The sequence below is a fragment of the Zosterops lateralis genome (genome assembly GCF_965231275.1).
Source record: "Zosterops lateralis genome assembly, chromosome: 1".
Taxonomy (NCBI): domain Eukaryota; kingdom Metazoa; phylum Chordata; class Aves; order Passeriformes; family Zosteropidae; genus Zosterops; species Zosterops lateralis.
Window position 1 is genome coordinate 120,895,951 of NC_139762.1, and position 18,855 is coordinate 120,914,805.

The 18,855-nt window shown below is 37.6% G+C and overlaps 1 protein-coding gene across 1 annotated transcript; it reads left to right on the forward strand.

The window, feature by feature from the left end:
- The first annotated feature begins 6,844 nt into the window (after positions 1–6,844).
- LY96 (lymphocyte antigen 96) lies at positions 6,845–12,157 on the forward strand. Its single transcript, XM_083868903.1, has 5 exons — positions 6,845–7,181; positions 8,149–8,238; positions 9,135–9,263; positions 10,192–10,244; positions 11,223–12,157. The coding sequence occupies exons 1-5, from the start codon at positions 7,088–7,090 to the stop codon at positions 11,322–11,324; spliced, it is 468 nt and encodes a 155-aa protein (XP_083725029.1). The 5' UTR covers positions 6,845–7,087; the 3' UTR covers positions 11,325–12,157.
- The last annotated feature ends 6,698 nt before the right edge of the window (positions 12,158–18,855 follow it).

Here is an 18,855-nt window from a genome sequence, read left to right on the forward strand (position 1 = left end):
CTTGTCCTATTGCTTGTTACTTGGGAGAAGAGACAGATCCCCACTTTGCTAGAACCTGCTTTCAGGTTATTGGGAGTGATAAGATCACCCCTGAGCCTCCTTCTTTCCAGACTGAACAACTCTGAGCTGTTCCTTGTCAGACTTGTGCTCCAGAGCCTTCATCAGCTTCACTGCCCTTCTCTGGACACACTTAATGTCCTCAATGTCCTTTCAGTAGTGAAGGGCTCAAAAATCAACACAGGATTTGAGTATACTTGCACATATGTGAGTGGTTTAGAGCCCTGGAATTGTTGAGAGCACTTATTCACATTAGAATCAAAATAAAGGAAGGGAATTGTAATACAAAAAGACTTCAAGATGTGTTTCTTCTTTGGTCTGGGCTCTGAGCAATCTATCTTTATTTTTATAGCACATTGTGTGCATTTCCAGGTGGGAAGCTCTGAAGTGCTTGGTGTCCTCCTATGGTTGAAAAGGTGTAAATCAGAACAGGCCCTCTTGCTACTAACAAATCCTGCAAGAGAATCAACTGTGATGTGAGTGTTTCAATAAACAAATTACTATCAGGTAATTCCCAAAGTCTGTTAGCTCCATGTCTGTTTAACAACCCTATTAATTATGTGAACTATTCTAGTGTATTTTTCTTCAGTTTCATACACTTTGTGAAAACCAATACCATGCTACTTCCTGCTAACATTTTCATCCCTGGAAGTGGTTGATATTTCTTTGGGTGTAGATAACCTGTATGATATGGAAGAAACTATTTATGAGATCTAGAGAATGTGCTTGTACATATGGCGGTTCTGAAGGAAATACTGATGTAAGAAGCTCAGTTTTCTAAAATAAGTGGTTTACAAACAGTCTTATTTGCAAGGCAGTGCCTACAGTGAAGGCTGACAGCTCCAGCAGCCTTTTCAAGACCAACCAATCCCTTGTCCATAGCAGCTGGACGTAACTTACCCTGCTCCCAGTTTCACTCAATCTGGTATGAAGAACGGGAATGTGTCAGTGTGTGTCAGCAACGGTGTGGCCAGCAGGACCAGGGCAGTGGTTTCCGCTCTTGGCACTCACCTCATGCACTGTGTTCAGTTCTGGGCTCCTTAACTGAAGGGGGACATTGAGGTGCTGGAGCATGTCCAGAGAAGAGCAATGAAGGTGGTGAAGGGTTTAGAGGGTAAGTCCTGTGAGGAGCAGCTGAAGGAGCTCAGATTGTTCAGGCTGGAGAAAAGGAGGCTCAGGGAGACCTTCTCTGAGAGGAGGTTGTAGCCAGATGAGGGTCACTGATCTCACAGGCAACCAGTGACAGGATGAGAGGAAATGGCCTCAAGCTGTGCCAGGGGGCATTCCGGTTGGACATCAGGTGGAGTTTCTTCACAGAAAGTGTGATTAGACCTTGGAACAGCCTGTCCAGGGAAGTGCTGGAGTCACTGTCCCTGGAGGTGTTCAAGGAAAGAGTGGACATGGCATGGCACTCAGTGCTCTGGTCTAGTTGACACAGTGGTGTTTGGTCATAGGTTGGACTTAGTGATTTCAGAGGTCTTTTCTAACCTAGTTAATTCCATGATTCTGTGTGAAATTACTGAAGCCTCCTTCTTAGACACATTCTTCCTATTCCATTCTAGCCTTAAAAGCTTCCACAAAAGGTCATAGATGACTGGTTTTTTTTTGTTTTCCCTTTGAAGAACAGTCAGGATATGTGCAAATTTTTCTTTCCAGTCTTTGACTACATGTTATTTTCTTCCTAGTGACCCTCTCCCTTTCTTAAATTTTTGGCTTTGTCCACATTATTATTCACTAGTCCCTATCTGTTCTTAATTATAAAGTACAAAGCTCCGTGTCATTCTTTAAAGTTATTTTTTAAATTAAATTATCCCACAAACCTCATCCTTTTCTTGCAAATGTAAAAATTTTTGATGAGAAAATTACCCCTTTTTGATACTTCAAAGAGAAATCTTTAAAGCTCTGAGGTACTTCACACTCTTAACCACACTCTGTAGAATTAAAAGGTAACTAAATTGAATGGAGCTTGCTTTATTATAAACCAAAGTCACTGCATTGGCAAAGATGAAGAAAATCTGTAAATTTTTGCATGGTACCGTGAGAGCTTAATTTAGGTGATCAAAACTTCATGGAAATCTCTTTGTGCTGTAAAAATTAAGAGCAGACATGTGAATTATTACAACTGCTCAGTACAACTTAATAGGGAGGAAACTGGGTAAACTGCTGTAATTAGGTTCCTCTGGAGTTCTGTGGCCATACCACAAATTTCTTCATGCCTCATACCATGGATTTCTTCATTCTTCCATGTACAGCATAGCCTTCTGCAGCCTGCATGAGAAATGGGACAAGTGTGCTTAGCTATGAGTTGGGTCCACTATAATAAGATTATCCCAGAGCTACACAGACCTCAGCAAGCAGCTATTTTAAGCAGGGAATAACAGAGAACAAGAGCAAACAGCCGCAAAACATGTCCAGCTGTCTCCCTTTCTAGAATTCCAGGGTGGACAGTGTTGCTGTGCTGTGCTTACTGTGAGCCTCAGGTAGGACACATCTCTCTCTTATCCCTTCATCCTCTGCTTTCCCTTCTTTTTGACAATTTTAATAGTTTAATGGATACTTTAGAGTACAACCATAAGTTTTTGTCTTAAACTTGGCTTGCAGAGAATAAACCATAAGGCTACTGGCAAGAAGCAGGGAGCTATTTCCAACATATTTTTTTTTTTCACAGGAAAACCATACCACCTGGTATGTATTTGCTACATTTTAATAGTCTCCAGTGGTTTAATATGATATATTCAAATCAAACCACTAAGCCAAAGTTCGTACAGTATTTAACAAAACATATTCAGAGTAATGCACAGCACTTTTTCTATATTTCAAAAAGTCTTAGATTTCTTACTCAAACGCTACCAACTCACCACTGGATATATGCCAGTGCACTGCTCTTGGTTTGGACTCCCGTGGCACTCTCAAGCACTTCATCAGTTGCCTGTAGAGGAAATTAATCCTCTACCTCTTTATTCCATCCCTGGGCATGACTTTCTACTTCCACTATAAACATTGTCAAAGATAGAAAGATAGGGTGAGGGGATTTGAGAAGAGTCTACAGTGTTTTATTCTTCATGCTGATAGCTGAGTGTGTTTTTCTTGTGTGAATGCAGTTTTATGCCTTGTATAGGGCCCCTTAATGTTATAGTGCCTTCAGCATCAACCCTAAACCCACTATCAGAAGGAATAAATGCCTGCTTCCAGGTGCAAAAAGATGTACTTCAAAAACTCACAAATGGTCCTGCAGGGAAAATTATTATTGCCTTTTCTTTATTTAATAAATGTGGTTAACGTCTTAAAACAGTTTTCCATTAAAGTGAAATTTTGTTACATGCCAAAAGCTAGGACATAATCTTTAATTCTATCTAAGACTTTGAAATGGAGTACTCTCCCCTGCTATACTGCTGAACTGTTATTTATTTTTCTGTGATGGGATATTATGACCAGATATATTATAAATCTTTCCTGAGGGAGATATTAGTGACTTATTAGTGCTTATCTGGTCAACATAGTCACCTGCAGCCAACAATTCAAATACCAAGTGATTATATTGAAAAGCAATCACAAGTAAGTTAACCACCTTTTGGATGCATTGAGAAAGAAGAGAAAAATATTAATTATTTTAAGGATTTTAATCACAAGTCAGGGAGGAAACTTGGAATAAACTTCTGTACTCAGCATCTCATATGTAAAGAAATTAAAAGTCATAGATATGAAGTTCTAAATTGCTTAGACTTGAATTTATGTACTGTTAATTGGATATGAGAGCTGGTTCCTACTGAATATACTTGCAAAAGATTTTGAAATAAATGAAGTATTTCACTGGCAAAACCTCAAGTAACATTATTGTGTAGCTCTTTCCACTTCTCTTTCTTTTTTACTTTCCTTCTGGATCAGATATATAAGAAAAAGATTATAGTAAAGAAAAAGGATTTAGTAAAATTAAAGTATATAGAACTTTATATTCTTCTGCCGTGATCCTAGTACTGAGTTGAAAGGAGCAGAACAGACTCTTCACACCACTTGTGCTCTAGTTTGGGACTTTAGTGATCATCACAAGAGGTCACTTCTATGAATAGCATTTATGTTGGCATGAAAAGCCACAAGCATCTGCTGAAAACATTTTAAAATAATTTAGGTTATTTTGATTTAATCACAATTTGACCAAACACAGCCATCAAGGTTGTAGGCTTTATAATCATGGTCATAAAGGATATTTTAGCTGTGATACCAGTAGTACTTGTTGTTCTTGTTCTCCCATTTAGCCATCCAGATCCTTTTAAATTGAGCTTTCTTATGCTGGCTTTTTAAAACATTGGAATAGTCTTGAGCAATAAAAGTGCAGTAAGGAAGGAGCAGGACATTTCTGCATGTGTCTGTCTGTCCGAGCCACCAGGGGGGACTCATTCCTCATCTATAACTTTTCTGCAGCAAGGATCTGAAAAAACCTCAAAAAACACCTATGCTTGAAACAGGTCTAGAAAGTCAATTCGGCAGAGAGTTTGTCTTCGTTTATATTAAGGGGGCTTTATGTAAAATCCTGTCAATCTGCCCATGAGTGCGTCAGCCACCCAACGCCTTGGGCAGCAACACCAGGCCCAGTCTGGCCACAGAGAGATTCGTGTTCGGCTGGGAAATCTTGTGTGTCTGTGGGGAATGGTCAATGCCACCTCCTGCTCACTTCAGACTGGCCTGGGACTTGTGCTAAACCTATTGGACTGACAGGACACTCAGCAGAGAGCCTCTCTTGGCTTCTCATGGATTAAACTCCTTCACACTGCTGGTCATGGCTTTGGTTGAAAGGAATATTTTTTTGGCTGTACGTGCAAAAGATAGCTCTTCTTTAGTAGCTGTTCAATACTCCATCTCACTACTCCATTTCTTTTCCCCAATCAGCCTTCCTGATTTATTTCAATTTCACTGGATGTCTTACAAATTTTTAAATAAAATTTGTCCATCTTGAAACAGAACTGGGTTATTACTATGATCACAAAGAGCTTATACATTTTATAGCATCCTGTTAAACATCAGCGAAAATCTGTGTGTGAAGTATGTACTCTGGAGATCTGTCAGGACAGTTATATAATTTTGAATTCCCACTTAAAAGCCAAATACTGATAAATTCTTAAAATTTTGAACTCTGTCAGGCCAGTGGGACTCTTCTTGTGGTCTGTAGAAAGATTTGGAAATACTCAAGAGAATTCTCTAGCTGCATTAAATTTTTAAGTTTTTATCTTGTTTACTGAGTTATTTCGTGTAGTAGCTCATTCATTTCAGGCACCTTTAATTCAATTTTCACCTTCCTTAATTAATCTAGGAACAACCCCCATCTCTGGGCACTATCCATCATGGTTTTGTGTACATTGTTATTCCTAAATTATTTTTTGTGTCACATGTTCAGACTTCTGAAAAACAACTTCCTAATCTTTTGCTACTTTACCTTTAGAATATGTAAAGTACTACCCTGGTATGCACAGATTTGTGAGAATAAAAGCTTTTAAGCATTGTGATGGGAAATGGAGCGAGTGAGAATGATTGATTAAGTTATATTTATTGTAATTTTTATTGAGTTTCCTGCTTAACAGGAAACAAACTCAAATACCTGTCTGGTTTATGTATTTCTTCTTTTCCTTAAAAAATAAATGCAGTTTCTGATCTAAGAGAAGTCAGCAGACATTTGCACAAACCAAGAATGTAACTTGTGAGAAAATGATTTGCTTAATTTCTGTAAGTCATTCTTCCATTAAATTCAGTAGATTTCCATATTTTATTATAGGGAGAAAAAAATTAGTTGTATTTCCTGTCATTTAGTGAGGGTTGTGCTCTCTTGAATGAGTTATTAGGCTTAATTTGATCTGTTCCTCTAGTTGGGACTAGCTGGTTACTACTGTTGGGTTTGTGCAGTAAGAGCTGATCCTGTTTAGTCCACAGGATTGATATAGCCAACACAGGCAAATATATTATTCTTTGTGTAATTCACTGACAGACAGAAATAATGGTGTGTATCTAATACCAAAAGTGCTTTAAGAGGTTTTTGTTTTGGTGTTTCATACTTGAATATCGAGATGTGTGACCTGGAGTGTTTTCAGCGTCACAGTATAAAATCAGGTTGTAAGCTACCTTCAGCTGTGACAGATAGATTCTGTATTCTTACTGACACATGCCAGTCAAAACTGGACAGCTTTTGCCAGTAATTGACTCATGTTTGGTGTCTCCCTGGCTCCAGGCTTGTGCATGGCTCTGTGCTCTGGGCAAACCACGCAGTGCTCCTTCTCCAGCAGAGATTGTGGGGAAGAGCCTGGGAAAAGGTGGCAGAGAGACTCTGAGAGTCAGATATGGGAATTATCAGTTGTAATTTTATTGATGTTTTGAGTTTGTTCCCACTGAGAAGTGTAACTGTGGTACAGCTTTGAAGGTGGTACCTGGCATCGTGCAGATGATGGGTGGTTGTGCTCAATAATGTCAGATGGTTGCAATCAGCTCCAGTTGAAATACATCATCTAATTACATTCCTCCAGATATCTGGTGTATTCTTAAAGCACGGTGGGCTTTGTAAGAAATTTATTATGAAAACCAGTGAGAGGTACTGACTACCATAAAAATAAAAGAATGGACTTGGTTTTCATTGGTTGTGGATTTTTCTCTTTAATATGTGCATGAAACTCTGTATTTGAAATTATGCCTTTAAAAATCTTTCACCTGATGAGTCAACTAAACTTGCTCTTTACGTGCTGGTAGTCATAATGTCATTTCACTTCCTCATTTCACACAGTTTTCTCTTTCATTTTTCACTCTTGGTTTGAGCTGCTGCATTGTCTGGGGAAAATGTAACAACAAAAGCAGGAATTCTCTTTCTAAACAAAATTTAGTCTGATGATAACTGATAGTGCTGCAGTAGAATTAACAAAGATTGCAGAGAATTTGATAAATAACAGAACTTTCCCCGAAGACACGTGACTGATGATGACTGTGCTGAATTTTCTTCCTCTTCCTCCCAAGCGAAGTTTTATACCATCAAATACTGAGCAAAAAAAAAGTAGCTATGTTTGGATTATTTTTATTCATTTTATTCGCCCCTGGAGTCAGTGAATTCCTTTGTGCATCATCAGATCTTGAAATGTCATATACTTTTTGTGGTAAGTACAAAGTATGTAATCCTTTTGTTAAATTTGTAGGATGGTTACTGTAGTCTGAGGGATTGTGAATTTTCTTTCAAATTTGTTTCTTTGAGAAATACAGAAAAATAAAAAAAAGTTTATTTTTTTTATTAATCACACTGTTATAGGAATTTTAGTTCATAGATGTAAATCTTACCACAATGCTGGTTCCAGCACCTAGGAGAGGGAGAATTTTATTCTCAAGTAAAGTAGACATGTTTTTGTTTGGGAAATATTAGAAGATAATGGATTTAAACTTGTTTCACAAGTAGTCTGTTGTATAAATTATGCCTATCGAGTTAACCAGTATCTTACAATGCAAAACTTGAAGTATGTGGGGAAAAAAGAAGGAAAGTGTTATTCTGCCAGGCTGGAGCACCAATCAGGCTCTGGGACAGCCTAGTGTGTCCCTGCATGCCATGTCAGTGTCATGGGCTGACATCTTGTGTATTTTAAAAAAGCAAGGTGGGTCACTCACAGAGCAAATCTACTCAAATGTTCATTTGCATTATCCTGGAAAATATGCTGGTGCATTAAAAATATTTTTAGCTCTTGTCAGCATGATTAGCATAAGTAGAGATGTTTTCAGTAGCAGACCATGCTGGTTTAGTGCTAATAAAAAGTTTGTATATCTTCAAAAGAGAAATAAAAGTACTTTTGTCTCTATTTTTTTGTCTGCAAAATATAATCAACCAAAAATTGACTTCTCTTTTTACTTAAAGAAATATGATAGTTGTTTTGCCCTCTAAATGCAAAAATAATTAATAATATAATTTAAAATGCATATTTAATATTTACCACATCTATTGAATAAGTTTATAGCATACCGTATATTAAATACATTTAAAAATATGTATGTGGTTTTTGTGCATATAACTGTATATCCTTATTATTTTTATGGAGAAGTCTGTTCACACTGTCAATGTGAAATGCTTTTTTTCTGTAGATTCTACAGCTCATATTTTCATGTTTAATCTGACACCTTGCAGCACGGTGAACAAATCTGTCTGGAAGGCTGCTCTCACCTGGGTTCCAAGTGAGTCTCTCTTAACTAGACAATTATATTCTGGAAATGCTGAAAATGAAATACAACTGAAAAACTGACACTTCAACCTAAATGCCAAGTGATTTAGGAAATTGGTTTCTGGGATTAAAAATGGAATGGATAAACTATAGCAATGGACGGAAATGATAATTTGCGAAAATGTGTTTGAGTTTTACTTGGAGCAGTTACCAGAGCCCTGCACACAGACTGTTACTGTGCATGCAAATCTGTGACAGTTTAGGTGTTTGTGCATTTTGTCTTCTGGCTGAAGAAGATCCAAGTCTCTAAAGGAGAGAGAATATCATCAGGCCATCCAACTATGGCAGGAGGTCTATGAAGAATATGCATGTTCCAGAGGCTGGAAATGGTACTGGATTTTGTGTGCAAACCTAACTGTGATCTTTAAGGCCAGCTTTAAGCCAGCAACCTGAGCTAATGAAATATTTAGGACTTGGCTGTCTCAAAAACTTCACTTTCTGCACTAGGAAAACATCTTTATGATGCATTTATGATAGTGTGTTTGCAATACCTGCTTAAAGCTAAGCTCCTCATTTGAGCATGTGTTTAGGTTAGCTGTGGAGCTGAGCGAACTCTGTTTTCTTTACTGAAGAAATTAAAACAGACTTTGAAATTTTTTTTCCCAAATATTTTTTAAGACTATTTTTTTGTTGTTGTTAAAAACAACAATAGCTTTTTTCTTTTTTTCTGGAAGCAGCAGTTTTCAAGATATATACCTATTTAGTTTTGGGTGAGTCTTACAAAAATACAGTATTTTGGTAAAATCTAGATAATTAAAATAAAAAAAAAATAGATAAAAGCAGCATGTCTCTGTATATGCTTTTCTTCCCCACCAGTTACCATTTTCCTACTTGCAATGTTTTAATTAGGAGGTGACATCCACTTTTTGAAGATTGTCTTCAGTGTCTGGTATGATGGTGCCAAAGCATTATCCTGGAAAGAGCTCCTCTGCAGCGGAGCTGACGATGAGTACTCAGTGTGTGGGACCTTGAAAGGAGGTTGGTGTAAAAATATATGGTACAATCAACCCATGCAAACAGATTTTTATCTCCACAATCTAGACCTTGCTTAGCAGGCAGCAGACCTCAGAGCAGGCAGTTCTCCAGTGCCAGAACCCCACTGAAGTAGAAAATGTCCAAGTTCTATATTGTAACATCCTTGTACTGCAGTTTCCATCTCCATAAATAAGGATTACTAATATCCTTCATCTCATTATGACACTGATTGTTAACATCTCTAAAATGACATAGAAAGATTACATTTGACTGGAATGAACAGGAAACTTGAGAGGCCCTGTGGGCACTACAAATATCCAGAACAAAGTTTATTTAGATATATGTCTGGATGGGAGATTTTAAGTGATTTTCTACACCTAGGTATGATGCTTTTTTTTTTTTTTTTTTTTTTTTTTTTTTTTTTTTTTCCAATAGAGAAGAGTCAATCCTTTGGTTGGGGCTAGCTAGTATTAACACAACAGAGGCTCAGATTCTGAGAATTCAGGCAGGATGTCAGACTAAAGGTCAAAAAGACTTGTAAGGAGGTCAAAATACAGTCTATTTTCCTTTCTTTAAAAATCAGTATCAGCTCTCTTCAGTTACAGTAGGAGCATCTGTGTCCCATCTTTCCCAACAAGTTACCGTTCAAGTGAACTACTATTACAAGTTAAATTACTGGAGTTTTCACAGTAGGATGTGTCTGGAGGAGATGTTGCAGGAGCACTGTGGTTAATTTCTATTTTCTAATGTGGTTTCAACAAATAGAGCTCTGAGAGAAGAACCAGGTGAGGGCTTTATCAGTGAAAGAGTAAATGACATGGGCAACTGCTGCTGAGAGATATGCCATATTGCTTTGAAGTTATTTAGGCATTCTGATTGATGGCTTTATGGTTAAGTAACTCTTTATATTATAATTATCTCTGTTTTTCAGAAACACTTGTATCAACATTTGACATTAAAGGCTCAAGAACAAGGTTTCCAAAGGTACTTTTAAATGTTTTGTATAATAGAAAAATCACATACTTACAGGTATATTTTTTTTCTGAAGAGAGATGTTCACCCAAACTGTAGAAAACAGAAGAGGAAATGTCAGAAAACTTTCTTATAAGAGAAGTGATGACACTAAAATGGTAGCACCTCTGAAATGCTAGATGTTCTAAGGTTATTATTCCTCTATCATTCTTCCTGTATTTTATAAAAGAAAAGGCCAAAGTAATCAGTTAACATCACCTTAACTATTCCACTTTGTTCGGTAAATTATTCTCTTTCCTTTTACCTGTTTGAGTAAATCCATTAATATTCTTTCTGCCCATTTTGTTCTTTATTTTACATTCTCCTCACATGCTGCTCTCTTACTCATAAAACCATTTTCAAAGATTTGAAGAGGAATAACAAGATCCAAAACTTAAAGCAGTGCTCCACCTTTATAGCAGGGGCAAGCACCAGTCCTCAGGTTAAGCCATTCTCATCCAACAATTGCCTCATCAGTTGTCTGATCTTTTACAAGACCCTTATCCCTATTAACCCCTAAAAATGTCACTAAGGAGCTCCTACTGGTCCAAAATCTCCACCATCCCCCTTAGCTCATGGGCCTCCAACAGTGTTGGACTCCATCCAGTCCAACACCTCTCGTAGCCCCAGGGCTAGTAATGGACAGGAACATCCTCTGCCATCAGCTGTCCTCCTATAGATTGAGGAACTTGTGTCAGTGGATCTGACACTTCCTGACGGGACTCTGCAAGACCAGGAAATGCTGTTTCTGAGTAGGCTGGCCATGAGAAGAAAGTTGAACACTTTTATTTTTATGCACTCATATACCTGACTATAGCCATGAGAACAGTCCCTGATGGGAATCTGTCTTTTTCAGTTCTAACAGAAATCACCAGAACCATTCCAAGAAGCCATTTAGACAAGGGCAGGCGGTATTTGTGCACTGATTGTCTTCTTTTTTTTTTTTTTTAGGGAAATTATAGTGTTATTGTGCAAGGATTCTCTGATGATTCTGAAGATAATAGGCTCCTGTGCTTGAATTTCACCATGATAGTAAAACGAGATGCTTTCTGAGTGCAACAGGCTTCTCAAATAATTCCAGAACATGGAGGTCACTTCTGTGAGCAAATGGAATCCAAGCTGTGAAGGAATATGCACACTAAATTTCCTGAGGCAGAGTACATCATGTGCTGTTTGGGAAGCTATATGATGTACAGTCTTACTCGTTTGTAGCACAGCCATAATTAGTTGCTCAGCCAATGTGCGCAAAAGCTCTGGGAATCAGGCATCCTGATTAATCCACAGAATTACCCTGACTGGATGTCAGACTGGTCGTGCATTTTGGTGCTGTGCCTTGAGTTACAATAAAGTTGAGTCCTTCAGGCTGAGCTAAAGTAATCAAGAAGTTTTGAAGTGCAAGAATCAGAAGTTCATCAGTATTCAGTTTAAAATAACACAGCAATTGAATTTGGGAACCATGCTGTGAGGTGGTGGGTTTGGTTGGGGTTTTTGTTTGGTTGGTTGGGGGTTTTTTTTGTGGGTGTGTGGTTTTGTTTTGTTTTGGTTTTGTTTTTGGGTTTTTTTTTTTTTTTTCTTTTCTTAAAACAATAAAACTTGTTTGTACAATCAATTTAAGAGATTTTTTTTTATTCTCCTGTTATTTTCTGATATTTCTTTAGATGTTTCATATTGTTCTTCTCTGTTTACACCAAGCTGAAACAGGGGAGTAATAATGTGTTACGTGGTAGTAGCTGATGTGGAACAACTCCAAAGTGGAACATGTTTCCAGTTACACTGATATGGTACAGCTGAATTTAGCCATCCAGAGCTGCAACTGAAATCCCTTAGAATGTTTTGAGCTCTTGCTCAGAGTCCAAGAGGCAGAGGCTACACGAGCTGCGTCCTTCAGAAGCAGGGGGATGGTGTCACCCAACAGATTGATCTATTCCTCAGTTATTCCTCTAAAACATCTCTAAAGTTTTCCTGTAGCTTTTGCCCCCTGGGCAGCCAACACTGAGTACCCACCTGCCCTCTCTGTTGCTCCTCTGCACCCAAGACCTTCAGTAAGACTTTGGTGCAGTATGAGATTTGGTCCTTAGGAAAAGTTCTGTCCTGTTTTCATCCTCAGCCCCCGACAGCAGGGCTGGTGAACTTAGTGAGTTCAGAGATTTCTCCCCAACTAACAGGACACTGTTGAAGCTGCACTTTGTGCTGGCTACTAGTTTGTGCTGTGTCTACCAGATTGCTTCCAAATGCCTGGAAAAAAATTAAAAGCCAGGACAAATCAACCCTCTTTCAAACTGCTTATTAGGAGAAGTGAAGCACTTAATCTCATTTTACACATAAAGAAAGATGTTTTTCTAACTTGGTATCAGAAAATGCAAGGAAAAACCCCACACCCAAGTTTGTAGCTGCTCTATTTAAAACTTGGGTTTAATCACAGGTTTGGCTAAATAAAGCAAAATCTTTAGAAGTCAATAAAAACAGAAGTAGAACTGCATAATGACTGGAGATAAGAAGCCATGATTACATCTAAGTGATGGTGGCAAAGCATCTGTGCTTTCATTCAGTCCACAGACCATTCCAGGAGTCCAAGATGGAATGTCACAGCATGTTCTGCTTATGTTTGAGCTGATTTACTACAATTGTGATCAATTTATTCCTAACCTGAAATATCAATCAAAAAGCAGCCTGAGAGCATGATAAGCAATACCTACCTTCTTCTGTTTTGCTTATTTCAAATAATGTCTGTTTCAAATTATTGACCTAAGGAACGGTCTTACCTTTTGATGTCCATGTGTATACATTTCAAAGCATCCAGCAACCAGAAGTCTCAAAACCATGTTCAGTAACAAGCTGTCCTGAGATTTTTGCTGGCATGAATTATTTGGAGTGTTAGAAGAACTATTTTGTTTATTAAGCAGCAGGTAACACAAGTAGGAGAGCTTAATACTCCTGAAGTTTAAAGATATTCATGTGCTCTATTTTACAAAAGCATGTTTTAATGCTTTATGGATGTTACAGAAAATTTACAGTACATGTAAAGGCATAAATAGAATTTCTGTCTCTGAATAGCGACATTTACAGATAAACATATGCACTCAGTATCTTGCCTTGCAGACTTTTATAATATAGATCTTCGGCTGAAGGGTTATAATTGTACATGCCAGCAGATAGGGCTGCAAGGCAGAGCACAGCAGCCACACTTTATAAAGCGAAGACTTTTCAAAGGTCTCAAGCTTTCTCTTTCTATGACTGGAAGTTTCCACTTATTCCAGTGCTGGTGGCTGCCACACCACATTCTCCCGCAGACAAGAGAATATGGATTTTAGAAAGTGTCAGATCCTGCAAACAACTTACCCTGAAATTACTGTGATACTGTAGGGTGAAGCGCTGGGCTGAAGGCAGAGCTTTGCTCTTCATGTCTGGTTCCTGGGACAGAGCTCTTCAAAAGCTTTCCTTCCTTCTGCTGTTGTCCAGAGCTGACAACAGTTATCACTTATTTCTTTTCCAAACTTTCCTGAGCCCATATTCAGGGCTCCACAGCAAAGAGGAGTTTACTTAGGATGAAGTGAGCTACTTGGACTCTGTAAAGTCCAATCTGAATGTTTCTCTTTTCTTCACTTTGTTGGTTTAGTAAACTTTGATCCATTTTTTGCTTCTTCCTTTTTTGTCTCTGTCTAGAGTTGAAATGGTATGAGTACTCTGAAATAAAACATCAACTAAGAATTTATTTCTTAAAATATTCTGTGAGAGCTGCATGCCCTGAGATTCTCGTATTTTGCCAGGAGTTCCAATGAACTGTGCAAAGCCTCCTCCTGTGCAAGCAAAAGTAAATCAAGGAAGGTTTTGTGTTTGGCATATTTATGTGAAATTAATATCTAAAGCCTTCATAAATACCTCTTTTTCTCTCCCTCATTACCATTGTTTTTAAGAGGCTGTCAGGATTTTCTGCAGATGGGAAAATAGCTTTTCTTCACCCCCTCACCCTCTGTTGCCAAATATGTAATTATGAGAAGAAGCAGTTCCTGTGCAATGTGATTTCCAATAAGAGTGCACACTTTTTGAGCTGTGTTATTACTGTTTTATTTGATAAAAGCCATAAAGTATTCTTAATTTCAAGTGAGCGAAGGCCTGCTGACCACAATAACATGTACATTTGCTGGCTGAAATTGTAACCCATTTTGAGATAAATGCACAAAGATAAGTCCATATAATTCAGGTATTACAGTAGCATCTCTTGTGTCCAGGGAAGCAATTCCCTTGGTCACCACTTAGTTTGGATGGCACAAAGCCCACACACTCAAACAGAACAAATAAACTACATGATCCCTGCAGCAAGAAGGAGTTGGATTTAATGACACAAGAAGATGCATCCTGATCTGTCTTACAGGCATCAAAAGAGAGCCATAGCAACATTAATCCCTTCTGCACAACATTTTTTTTTCTTGGTGGAAAACGCTAGCAATTGCCTTGGAAGGGTCTGTGTAGCACATTGTGCTGAGTGACTTCAGCTCCCTCGTTCTGCCGGGTGAGCTCAGGGGCAGCAGATGGGGCAGTGACCTTTCTGATGGAAGAGATAGGAGGGAGGGAGGGAGGGAGGGAGGAGAGGGAAGGGGTTCCTGCCTGCAGAGCTTAGGGGACAGAGGACAGGAGAAAGGAAATTTGGAAAGTCTTCTTGCTGGCAATAGAAATTACTGGACCTTGGAAATCTTGGATAATAGTCACTGTGCACACATATTTGTGGATCCCAGGCATCCTTGCAAATCTCTTGGCTGCAGTAGATGGGTATGTCCATAACCTCTTTTCTTCAAGATACATTTTACTACTGGCAAAAGGGGAAAGATATGCATATAAAATAAACACACACACACACACACACACACACATATATATGCATACATATATTTGGCCAGATATAATAGCTTCCCAAAGATTCTGTATGGGGAAAAAAAAAACAAAAACAAAAACAAAAAGCTCCCATATTTTTTCCTTGAGCTTAAGCTTAAACAGCTGTCTTAGCTACAAGTATTGTGTTTTTAAATTCAAAGTTCTTGTTAAAATAATTTCTTGCTGACATAACTAAAAGCAAAACTTTTAATAGCAAGCCTGGCTGTTTGCTCACAGGAGGGAACAGTCACTTATTTTAAGAACTAAGATTCCTGTCTGCCCATTTCCCTGTGCTGCACAAAACCTTTGAGAACTACAGACTAGATTATATCTTTTTCTTAACTTGTAACTTCTGCCAGCTGCACACATGGAGTGTTTTGTTCTCTGAGAGGTTTGGCATCTCTACTGAAGAAGAACCTCCATACTGATTATGAAGTTGGTTTAGTTCTTACATACATTCTGTTCAGTCACATTCCATTTAGACTTTTCATTATATTACCTACAACTTTTGTATTTTTAGCATAGCAGTTCAGTTTAACAATTTCAGTAATACGAATTTTAAAAAAGAAAGAAATGTCATACAATAAATAAGGATAAACACAAAAATAAAATAATAGCTTTAGTGCTCTGAAAGCAATAGAATTGAAATATCAGTCCTTCACTTACCAGATGCCTAAAGGAGGAAATAATAAAAAACATAGTGCATATAAGAGTGAACAATTGTTCACTATGACTCTGAATTAATTTGACCCTGTTTTAGAATGACATGACTTTATTTTACATCTGAATATCAGCTGAACAGACTGGTAGTTATCTTTTCTAATCCTATATCACACTGAAGTGATGCCCTCCATGTCAGTGGATGTTGCATGTAGTGGAATTTTCCCAGTATCTTTAAAGCATTAAAGATGCTTTCATGACACGGATGTAATGTAGACAGAACATGAACATCATTAATGAAAGTTTCACAGATGGGTGTCAGAAAACAGACTGTCAGCAGGAGTATTCCTTTCTGATTCCCCAAGCTACATTCCAGTCATTCTGACTGCTAATTGTACAGTTTCTCTCACCTGTGAAAGTTTTGGTGATTTTAATATTCTAATTAAGGAGGAAAGAGGATACTAAAAAAAAGAAATCTAAAGTAATACATTATCTAGAACAATCTAAAATATTAAAACAAAGAAACAGTACTGTCAGATGAGTAGTAGGGGAAAAAAGGGGTTGTGGGTAATAAATAATTTTGGTTACTGCAGAATGTTGTGTATTTGTTTTGACCAAATAACTTTAAAAAAAAAAAGAGGCTTCAATGCCTTTAAATTTGAGACACTTCAGCAAATAAGAAATATTTTTCTGCTTTTGTTTTTTGACAAATAGGTTTTATTCAAGCAAAGATCATTGTGCCACAAAATCACTGTGATTTTGCTGATAAGCCAGGACCCAAGCTGTGATGGTTGTACTCGTGTTAGTGTTTACTTTTTGGTACAGGTGCACTGCTCACTTCTAAATGACTTTATATGCCTCTTTCTGGAATTGATGAGCAAAGGGCAACATTACAATTTTGCAAAGAGTACAAAACGAAGCAAGTTGTCAGGGGGAGCAGATCAAACCATGTATTTTAACTTTCTAAATTATAATTTTCTTCTAGTACTTCTGGTTTTATAAAAAGTAAAGGCTCCAGGAAATAGAACAACTAGACAGACTGATACGCCTCCTTCATATGCACCTTTAGGAGTATATGGATAGAGTAACCAAAATTTAGAATAAAATAAAATAGTTCAGTTGGAAGGGGCCTCAGTGATCACCTCATCCAACTATCTGACCACATAAGTGTGGATCAAAAGCTAAAGCATATTTTAATGGTGCCAACTTCTGATAAAGTCTGCTAGGAGTGTTGAGTGTCTCCAAATCTCCTTGAAGCTGTGAGCTGGACATATTCAGGAATATGTAAAATTTTACATATCCCAATCTAAGCACAGTCATAATGCAAACTATTCTATTTAAGTATAGATGAGAAGTCTGTGATAAAATAATGAAGTGGTATTTCTTTGCACATTAGTATTGGTTCTACAGCAAATATTTTATCCAGAAGTGACTTTGTTCAAGATGCCAAGCCCAGATGTGTGTGAACAGAATGGGGAGCAACACAGGAGGAAGTGTCTTCTTCTGGCCTTGCTGGAGGGACAAATCTCTGCAGAGTCCACAGTCACTGCCACTGCCGTGGTGGGAGTGGAAACATGGCTGCTCAGTGTTTTACTCCTGCTTCTTTAACAGGTACCATCAATTGCTGTAATAGTCCACTGCTTCACCCAAAAATCCCAATGTTCTGGGAGAAAATACGGAATAAAATGGTAAATATAATTTTGAAAACACAGAAGTAAATAAAGAAAAGAGTATTCGTGGTATAAACAGCTACCTAAAATATACATTCAAATGCATAGTGTTTGAAATACTGATCAACAAACACTGCAGTATCCATAAGTCAAGCATTAATATTAGGTTTATTTGAAGGAGGTGACTTTTTTCAAACATCTGTCAATACAAGGATGACTAAGACACCATAATTCTGTGACAAGTGCTAAAATTCTCCATAAGCTCGAGGTATTCAGCAATTACAATTATAACAATCTGGTTTTTTAGCACTTGGATTGCAGTGATGCCTCCTGTGAGTAGCTTGTAATCAGGACTGTTGCTTCCCTGCTGCATACCATATAAATATTTATGAAATTAGTAAAATAATATTTTAAGGGTTCTTTGAGATGTGAATCATAGCCAAATCCAGAGCACCTAGTAAGCATCTAACACCAAGAGAGTGACCTGGAATCCCTTAATTCTACAGTGAAGATTGTTTGACATCTCCAAAGAGCAACCCATAAATCCTACACAATGGGGGACTGGTTCTGTGCCTTGCAAGATAACTTTCTGCAGAGCATGGCAGACTGAAATAGTTCTTATTTTCCAATGCAATTTCCACTGTAATTTGTATTTTAAGGAATTAACAGTCTGAAAAGCACATAACATGACACAGTAGAGCATATGCCATCACCTAAGGATTTAGCTGGACTACTAAGACAGAGCTAGATTCCTAACTCTGATGGGTCTTGACCATATGCCTTGTTTGGATGTTTAAATTAATGTCATGTGTGTTTTCCATAAAATTCTGCTTTTTTTTTTTTTTTTTTTTTTTTTTTTTTTTTTTTTTTTTTTTTTTTTTTTTTTTTCCAATTGTCTAGCATGTGTCCAAGGGATATCACAATGATCACAGTTCTAGGAAATATAAGATGGTAGTAAATTAAACTATCTCATTTTTCACCAAAAAAAATAATGTGGCTGTCTTATCAAAAAGGTCCTAACACAAGATGTACATTGGTGCAATCTTTATATCAAATCACTGAGTCTTTCAGTGATATTCTCTATTTTTAGGTTCTATCTGAAGGCTGAGAAACTAAGAAAGAAGCAATATATTTTGAGGTGCATTGCCCTAGTGTGCAGAGTAGTCAGATGGAAATCTTTTGGTCTGGTGTCTCTTGCTGGGCCTGGATGATTTTCCTTGACGCACAGTGTTGCCTGCATGATTTACAGTAGTTTTGCTCTATTCATTTCTGTTAGGGAGAAACACAGAAGGTAATCTGACTTTAAACAGGTAAGATAAATACCTAGATGTTCAGGAAAGAAATGGAATATACTCTGTTTAGAGTTTAAATTCTTAATAACACTT

What these genes read in the sequence shown, in the direction of transcription:
- LY96 (XM_083868903.1), top strand. Translation starts at nt 7,088, where the DNA reads ATGTTTGGATTATTTTTATTCATTTTATTCGCCCCTGGAGTCAGTGAA. An exon ending in AATGTCATATACTTTTTGTG is followed by an intron (nt 7,182 to 8,148) that starts GTAAGTACAAAG and finishes TTTTTTCTGTAG; the next exon opens with ATTCTACAGCTCATATTTTC. An exon ending in TGCTCTCACCTGGGTTCCAA is followed by an intron (nt 8,239 to 9,134) that starts GTGAGTCTCTCT and finishes TGTTTTAATTAG; the next exon opens with GAGGTGACATCCACTTTTTG.